This window comes from Monoraphidium neglectum, assembly GCF_000611645.1.
Source record: "Monoraphidium neglectum strain SAG 48.87 unplaced genomic scaffold scaffold01394, whole genome shotgun sequence".
NCBI lineage: Eukaryota > Viridiplantae > Chlorophyta > Chlorophyceae > Sphaeropleales > Selenastraceae > Monoraphidium > Monoraphidium neglectum.
Genome location: NW_014012234.1, coordinates 2,770 through 10,984, shown reverse-complemented (window position 1 = coordinate 10,984; position 8,215 = coordinate 2,770). Strand labels below are relative to the sequence as shown.

At 62.8% G+C, this 8,215-nt stretch overlaps 2 protein-coding genes across 2 annotated transcripts in view; one reads left to right on the top strand and one right to left on the bottom strand.

Moving 5' to 3' along the window:
* Positions 1-4,163, bottom strand: part of MNEG_7718 (hypothetical protein) — a gene marked incomplete at both ends in the record, with an annotated part of 5,628 nt that extends 1,465 nt beyond the window's left edge. Inside the window, 10 exons of the mRNA XM_014043809.1 lie at positions 211-303; positions 467-789; positions 1,108-1,176; positions 1,479-1,837; positions 2,021-2,170; positions 2,447-2,684; positions 2,897-2,991; positions 3,172-3,449; positions 3,666-3,768; positions 4,039-4,163. Of these exons, the coding sequence (XP_013899263.1) occupies positions 211-303; positions 467-789; positions 1,108-1,176; positions 1,479-1,837; positions 2,021-2,170; positions 2,447-2,684; positions 2,897-2,991; positions 3,172-3,449; positions 3,666-3,768; positions 4,039-4,163 (1,833 nt within the window). The remainder of the gene's footprint in view (positions 1-210; positions 304-466; positions 790-1,107; positions 1,177-1,478; positions 1,838-2,020; positions 2,171-2,446; positions 2,685-2,896; positions 2,992-3,171; positions 3,450-3,665; positions 3,769-4,038) is intronic.
* A 2,895-nt stretch (positions 4,164-7,058) lies between these two features.
* Positions 7,059-8,215, top strand: part of MNEG_7717 (DNA replication licensing factor MCM9) — a gene marked incomplete at both ends in the record, with an annotated part of 2,942 nt that continues 1,785 nt past the window's right edge. The window contains 4 exons of the mRNA XM_014043808.1: positions 7,059-7,124; positions 7,237-7,398; positions 7,578-7,822; positions 8,007-8,151. Coding sequence (XP_013899262.1) covers positions 7,059-7,124; positions 7,237-7,398; positions 7,578-7,822; positions 8,007-8,151 — 618 coding nt within the window. The remainder of the gene's footprint in view (positions 7,125-7,236; positions 7,399-7,577; positions 7,823-8,006; positions 8,152-8,215) is intronic.

The following is an 8,215-nucleotide window of genomic DNA, read 5'->3' as shown; positions in this document are numbered from 1 at the left end:
CGGGCCAGGTTGCCCGCAATGACAGACAAACAGCCAGAGGCGGTGCATGAATGTGTGATTTTGGGAGGGCGGACAGCATGATACGATAACACATGCTTTCTCCCTGTTGTCTCGACTCGCAAGCAAAGGAAGCAATCCGCCCTGGACGTTATGCAGTACAGTACAGTGCGTGCACCCCCCCTCTCCCTCCTTGCCCTCCCCAAGGGGCACCTCCTCCACAACGTCGGGCAGCAGGTCCCTCAGGCTGCCGCCCGCACTGCCGCTGCGACGGCCACCCATGCGGGCCAGAGGGGACTCGTCCTCCTGCGCGCGGGACCGTGGGGCGAGCGGTGACGGCGTTTATTTATGCGCACCCACGGCCAAACATCGAGGCCGGTGCACCACGCCCCAAGCAGCATTGGTCCCGGTACGCACGTTCTGAATCCCATGCAAACTCGACAAGTCCGCATGTCCCTGCGGGCTTCACCCTCAGCCACAGCGGCAGCCCGCCCACAAGCCCCGCCCCCGGCCCAACCACCTCAATCAGGAACCCCTCCAAGCCGCCCCCGCGCCGGCGCCCTCGCAGGTCGCTCCTCAGCACACTCTCTGGCCCCAACAGGCTCCCAGTCTCGCTGCCGCTGCGCTGCTCCCGCCCGGCGCGGCGCACGGCGGCCGCGTTGCCAACTGCGCCGCCGCCGCCGGCCCCCAGGCTGGAGCCGGGGGTGCGGGCGCGGAGCAGGGGGTTGGCGCTGTCGCCGCTGGCGCCGGGCGTCGGCGCGGCGGCGCGCAGGCGCTCGGTCTCGATGTCGCCTGCGGAGGCAGAGTGTTTGTGTTCATGGGGTGATGGGTGGGTGGGTGGGTGCGTGTATGCATGAAGGGGCCAGAGAGAGGGGCCGGGCTGTCTGCCAGGCAAGGCTTGAAACACTCATGTCTAGTGACGTGTCCCCTAATCCAGCGGCCCACACGGGCGGTGACTGCATGCACGCCCCGCCACGCACGTTTGCAGCACGCAATGCTAGAGGATGCTCCAAGGCTTGTCAAAGCCGCGGCATCAATGCCCCTGCGCCCACGCACCCCACCATCCCTCTGGCCAGCCCCTCGGGTCAGCCAGCCCCTCCCCTCACCCACCCCCAAAGGCCAGGTCCCCCAGTGTGTCATTGCGCTCCTCAAACATCGGGTCCAGTGGGAGCTCCTCCACTGCCAAGGCATCACCAGGTTTGGGGTGGGCAAAAGGGTGGTGCGGCGGACACATTGAAGGGGGTCGTGGGAAGTACAGGCCGATGTTGGCGCTGTTGTTGAGCAACCCAGGCGCATCGACCGCGCAGTGAAAGGCAACATATCCGCCCCTCATCAAGGCTGGCTGCCACTCAGGCTGTGAAAGCAAGGCGCGGGACGCCCCGTGTTTGGGCCTCCACACAGCAGGCGGCAACGATCCCCTTTGCAAGCAAAACAGCAACAACCAGCATTAGCTACGCCCACCACCCCCGCCTCCTTCTTACTGTCGTAGTGTGCGCCCTCCTCCTGCTCCAGCGGCAGATCCCCAAACCTCGCCCGCTTCGCCGCCCGCGCCGCGTCCTCGCGCCCACCGCCCGCGCCCCCCGCGCGCCGCTCCTGGGCCGCCGCCGCCGCGCCGCCGCCGCCGCCGCCGTCGCCACGGAACCGCAGCGCCTCTTCGAACCCCAGCGCGCCCGCGCCGGTCGCGCCCGCGTCGCCGCCCTCGCGGCGCGCGGGCGCGCCGGCCCGGTCGCCGGCGCAGAGGCGGAAGGCGGCGATGACGTCGTCGCCCCAGGCGAGGGGCCCCCCGGTGGCGAGGCCAATCAGGCCGGCGGCAAACGCGGAGGCCGGCAGCAGGCTGCTCCTGGGGTTTTTGGTGTAGGGGCGGCAGGAAGGGAGGCGGCCAGGCCGGCTGCTGTTGAATGGCTTGGCTGGCAACGTGTCGCTGAGGGCGTTGGAGGTGAGGCCGCGCTGCTCATGCAGGAGGCAAAAGTCTCGGCGGCGTGCGAGAGAGCGCGCTCCGCGTCGCGCGGCCCGGACCGCCCACCAGGCCTCGCGCCCCGCGGCGGCGTTGTTCTTGGCGGTGGGGCTGCCGTCGGCGCCGGGCGGCAGGCCGTCCGCGCCGCCGCCGCGGCGCAGCGGGCGCGTGATAGTGATGCGGGAGGAGTCTTTGATCCACTCGCGATAGGTAGAGTTGCTGTGGGAGCATGGACAAGACGGGGCGGGCGGTGAGGGCGGTGAGGGCAAATGGCGGAAGCAGGCGCACAACACTTGCTGTCACCATTATGTGGGTGTGCTGCTCATTTGGCATGTGGCTCAGCACAAGGCAAGAAGGTCTGAGCTTGCAACTAGGCAGCATGCACGCATTGCCAACCACTTCCTTGCCCTGCTGGTGATCCGGAGCCTCACATTTGAGGCAGCTATGCAGCTGCCTCTCCCCACACCCTCGCTCCCCCGCCCACCCCCCCCCCACCTGATCTGCAGATCTGTCGGAGGGTCCACCACCGGCGCATTGACGCGCCGCTTCACGCCGCGCTTCCTGGAGCCCGCCACCACGTGCGCCTTTTCGGCCGCGCCGGAGCCCGCGTCGCCGTTGGCGGCGCCATCAGCAAGGGCGGAGGGGTCGGCCTGGCAGCTGCCGGGCGGCTGCTGGTCCGCGCCGGCCTCGGGGTCGGCGTCAAAGGGCGGGGGCTCGTCCATCGGCGGCTCATCTGCAAGGTGGGTTTGAAAGGAGGGGCTCAGACTGTCAGTGGGCGCGCCAAGCACCGGGTGCGGGGTCAACCAGCGGCTAAATGCTGATGACATCATGGCTCATAAACAAGGATGCTGAGGGCTCACGACCCCCAGCTGCATGATCCCAATGCCAACACCATCCACACCGTCTGACAGCTCAGCCTCGGCCCCGCATCAGGCTCGCACGCACCCTCGGCAGCTGATGGGGGCGCCAGCATCTCCTGCAGGTCGGCGCCAAAGATGTCAAAGTCCGGGGCCACGTCGAACACCTCATTGGCGTGGTCCCTGCAATTGCAAGGGGTTTGAGTTTGAGTCAGGTCCAACAGGACCGAGTGTCTGCATGATTAAAGCATGGAGGAGAGCAGGTGAAACGCAAGGGGCCCAAGGGCTGGCTGCTGATGCATGTGGCTGGTGCACGTGGGGCTTGACCAGAGGCAGGGCCGCCATACACTGAGCTACACCCACATGGCCAGGAGCTGCTCCTCAGCGGCTTCAGCGCCGAATCCGAAGCCCTCCGCCTCGAACATGTCGACGCCCGCGCCTTCCTGCCCGACCCAGCGCGCCCCGCCGCGCCCGCCGCCAGCGAGCGCCGCTGCCAGCGTGCCGGCTGCGCCGCTGCTCGCGGCGTTGGCGGCTGCCCCACGGCCGCCGTGGCGGCCGCCGCGGCCGGCGGTCAAGGAGGGGTTGAGGGAAGTCGTTGAGGTGGGGTCCAGGGAGGGGGCAATGAACAGGTCTGATGCCAGCTGAAGTTGTTGTTGGGGTAGCAGGTTGGTGATGAGGAGTTGTGATCAGTGATGATTCTTGAACAGCCGGTTGGGCAGGCAACCAAAGCGGAACCCACGCACAGAATGTGATAGCAGGCAGCCTTGTGGTATGGCAAGGTCGCGGCGGCTGCTCGAGCACGACACATGCAGCGCTGACTGCATGCCCGCGCGTTCAATTACAACAGACAAACCCACGTCGTTTGCAAAGCTGCCGTCGCCCAGCAGGAGGCCGCCCGCAAGGGTGCCCTGCGTGCCGCCGAGGGCCATGTCCCAGTCCATCAGGGTGATGGCCTCAAGCCTTTGGGGGGAAAGGCGGTGAATCGGCGGGTTTGTGGTTGCTGATGGGTTGCTGAACAGCGACAATTTTGTTTTATAAAAGAAATCGAGGCATCGGGCTGGCTGATCGTATGTCAGAGGTGAAAAGATGCTGCCATGAATGAATCCCCTGCCCATGACAGCCCTCCACACGACAAGGGCTTGGGGCCCGAGGCAGTTGCGCGCCAGAACCACCATCACAGCATGCATGTCCAGCGAGTCGAGGCAGCAGCGGCGCCACCACGCGGCTCACTGCGCGGTGTCCTTGCCGTTGGCGAGGAGGGCCGCCCCGCGGCGGGCACCGCCGGCTGCCTTGGCGCCGCCGCTGTCGGGCGCATCCTCCTGGGCTAAGGCGACGGTCTCAACGCGCTTGCGCATGTCGAGCAAGTCACCTGTGGTTGAGGGGCGGGCGACCGCGCAGGGTGTGCGGGCAAGCATGTTCGTGACCCGCCAATCAGGCATGAGTGCAGATTCAGATGAGCATGCGCTTGTGTCATACCACTGCTCCACGCATCATGCATATGCATGCGTGCATGCGAGCCGACGCTTGGCTGCATGCGGGATGCATGCATGCCGGTGTCATGCGCGCAGCAGCAACCACTGGGACGATCGCCTCACGTAGAAGGTAGGCCTGCTTCTTCTCGTAGACACACACGATGCCGTCTTTGAATGCATGGTGGTGGTGGGCGCACATGCAGCTGCTGAGAAGGGAGGCGTGCAGGCGGCTGGGCTGGAGTGGGACCGACGACGCGCCCGCCCAACTCATCAATTCTCGCTCCAACATGAATGTGTCCATCACCTAGCGCTGGCCATCGCGCATGCAGGCATTATCCTGTATTTTATGCAGCAGCATTATGCAATTATCCCCCACCCTCCACGGTAAACAAAGCATGAGGTCCCTGCTGCCCAGCAGCGCTCACTGATGAGGATGCCTTGCAGCCGAAGTGCAAACGGGGTGGTTGGGTGCAGGACACACTTGCTGTGTTTGCGCGCATGGGAACAGGAGATGAAGCAGGGTTACAGGGGGGGTGCATTTGGTGCGCTAGGATATACACACGGGGAGACATGCACCCGGTTCAGGGGTGCTTGATTTCCATGCTGCACGAAACCTGTGCAGCCGATTGCGATGCGCCGCCGCTGGTGTCACGGCTGTCTCACCACAGCTCCCGAATGTCAGCGTTGAGGATCTTGTTCTTTGACATCTTCTTGCTGCCATGTGCGAGGGTCCTGAAGGGGCATGATGCCGTCCAGCGAAGGCATGGCGCAAGAGCGGTGGCGTTTGAGCAACAGCACACATGGCGGGAGCACGCCATGTGCATGCCCAAGCTAGGGGCAGCAGTAGCGTCCACACTGATCACCATATTATTCCGAGCGGAGACTTGGTCCCCAGGATTTCGTGGCTGTAGAACATCTCGCCTCAGACGGGCTGGATCGACCGCTGGATGTTCTAGGCTTCGTACGGGACAACACTAACCCTTCAAGATCTTGAAGGCGTTGAATGACGCTTTGAAATGTTTGAGAGTGCCTCAGGACTGATGCGAGGGTCGCATTAGCAGCCGAGGTACAAAATGATCTCGGCGGGGTCTCCCGGCGTCGCTTGGTGTATGGATGCACGATGAATAATAGACCAGTATATATTATAGAGGCCATTTGTATCCTTGAAGGGTTGTTGTGGAGTTGTCCCCTGGCTTGCCGCTCACACCACGCCAGTTGTACTGATTGAGCGGCAGTCATCGCGGCTGACTGGGCTGAGGGTACAGCTGCAATGCTGCTGAACTACGGTGCAAGTGTTACTGCTGTTGAATCAATGGCAACACGGCGCTCCACTTGCCGCTCATGGCACACAGTGACGGAGAATGAATTTAAGCGCGGCCACCGCGTTGAATCGTCTGCTCCACCAGAGCGCTGACCACTCAAACCCAGCCAACAATGATGGCCAGCCAGCAACCAGTTTAATTGCTGCATGCAAATCAAGTGCCGAAGCTGCCCTGGGGGTGCTCTCAGAGCCTGTTAATTGGGGTGCAGCCGACAAGGAGGGCGAACAAGCTTTCATTACATATGGTGCCGATGCAATATTTGCAAAAAGCCGTACACGCTCAAAGCTAGCCAAGCGCTTGGCCACACAAAGTTGTACTTGATCGCTCTGCCTCCGCGCCGCATCCCTTGAGGAGAAGCGCCCCCAGCAGCACAGATGGCAGGGCGTTGCTGGTGTTGGGTGCCGCAGCAGAAGTGTGGCGCCTGGCCGCAGGGACGGGTGCGAATGTGCCAAAGAGGCGCATCTGAGCGCGAGTGTTCCTGCGCCTGCAAGCCAGGCGGCCGTGAAGAGGCACGGCTGCCAGCAGCTTCGTGCACTTCGGTGGCGGTGCCAAGCCTGGGCACTGAGTGCAGTACTGTACCTGCAGGGGCTGATGCGCGTGCCGCAAAGCGCAGCAAGTGCTCGCGAGTGTCTTCCCATGAAGGGCTGCGCAGACCTGCCGCTAGAGCGCCAATCTTGGAACGAAGATAAATGTCTCGTGGGTACATTTTGGCAAAGTTATTCTGCTGTCCAGACTGCTGACATGGTATGAACAGCGGCCTTTCTCTTTCAAGCATTAGATCATCTCCCCCGGGGTTGGTTGTTTATCAGTCCATACAGGCGACTGATCTTCAGTCATCGCCTCAACCCCTAAGAAGGAAGTTGAAGGAGCGGGCTGGTGCCAGTGGGGGTTGTTGTGAATGCGTGTATGTGTGCCGCACTGCAGGTACGGCGGATCCGCAGCAGGCAGCTGTGCAATTCAAACATACTTCTACCATCATGTTTCCTGAAATATGCAGACTGGTGGCAAGTAGCGTTGCCTGACGGCTTGCATGCTGCTAGTGCTTGGCAAGCACGCACAACCAATCGGATCATGACCGCCCAGCAGGTTGACAGCAATCTTGCCACCCAAACCAAGTGAGATAACAACGTGATCGGGGAAAAGGTTTGTAGGGGAGAGCAGCCTGGTTCTTAGGATGGATAGCTGCGGCACGAGGTATCATCGTATTCAGGCAATGACGTGGTGGCGGCTAGGTTCAAATCCTCAAAGCTTGCCCTGCCGACAGGTGCGCGCGCAGGTAAGCGTTCTGCAGGTGTCACCCCTTGACAATTTTACTTGCGTTGGGTTGGTCACATCAAGGCTCCGCGTTCATAATTTGTAAGTACTGTTAGTTGATCGAATGATCTAAGCACTTGTTTATGGGCGAAAGGACCGTTCTTATGAGCAATTTTACCGCGACAGGACTAGCGTAGCAGATATGGTACCAGAGGTGGAGGTGGATCTCGGACGCGTGACGGACGCGCTGCTGTCGTGCTGCGGCGGGGTGAGTGCCACGTCTTTCGCGACGGAGCCGCGGCCGTGCGCAGCTGCACTGACGCTGAGTCGCTTTGCAATAGCATGCATGCAACACGTGCATGTTGTATGCACATACGCAGGGCCTGGAGCAGGTGCTGCTGGCGCCTGAGGACAACGAGCACTACTGGGTGACACTCGACGTGATGCAGCTGGCGCAGGCCGACCCGCTGGTTGCAGACGCGCTCCTGAGGGCCCCAAAGTCCACCCTGAAGGCGCTGGAGGAGGCAGCAAGCGCCGCGCAGGTGTTGGCTCCACCCTAATGCGGCGCCGCTGCAGCGCAAAGCCTGAGTGCGGCCCCTGCGCCTCCTCGGCTGCCGCAGCACGTGCCGCCTCGGCTCCAACAGCCGTCGGATGAGCAGCCGCAAAGTTCTGGCACCTTCTCAAACGCATACATTGCCCTCGCATGCACCCCCGCGAGCAGAAGGCGATAATGGAGTCCCACCCGGAGCCCGAGGCCTTATCGCTCAAGCAAGTGGTCAACATCAGGCTTCACGGCCTGCCCTACAGCCTGGACCCGAAGCCCCACGCCCTCAACCCTACGATCGGCCGCATCGGGTCTAGCCACATCGGGCGGCTGATCACGGTGTGCGGCACGGTGGTCAAGACGGGGCCCGTCAAGATGTTTGAGTTCCAGCGGCTGATGCGCTGCAACCGGTGCAAAGTCGAGTGAGCGGGGCGCACGGGGGCGCGCGAGCACGTCTCGGGAACAAGCGTGCTGAGCGCGCTGGCCGATGTTGCTATCATAGGCTGTGTGCAGAATGGAATGCCCAATAGCCATGTGCCTGTATTCATTGCACGCTTTGTTGCCCAAGGATTGAGTGTAACGGCCCCAACCCCAACCTCACCACAGGTTTTTCATCAAGTTTGACCCGGATGACATGTCGCGCGTCGACATGCCGTCAGAGTGCCCTGGGGGCAACTGCATGGGCACAAACTTCCTGCCTGTCGACGGCGCGGACACCCCAGGGGCACGCAGGCCGTTCACGAACATCCAGGTGGGCGGCAGGAGGGGCCTTGCGATCACCAGCTGCAAGTCGTTAGTTGCAGCCTTTGTTTCCG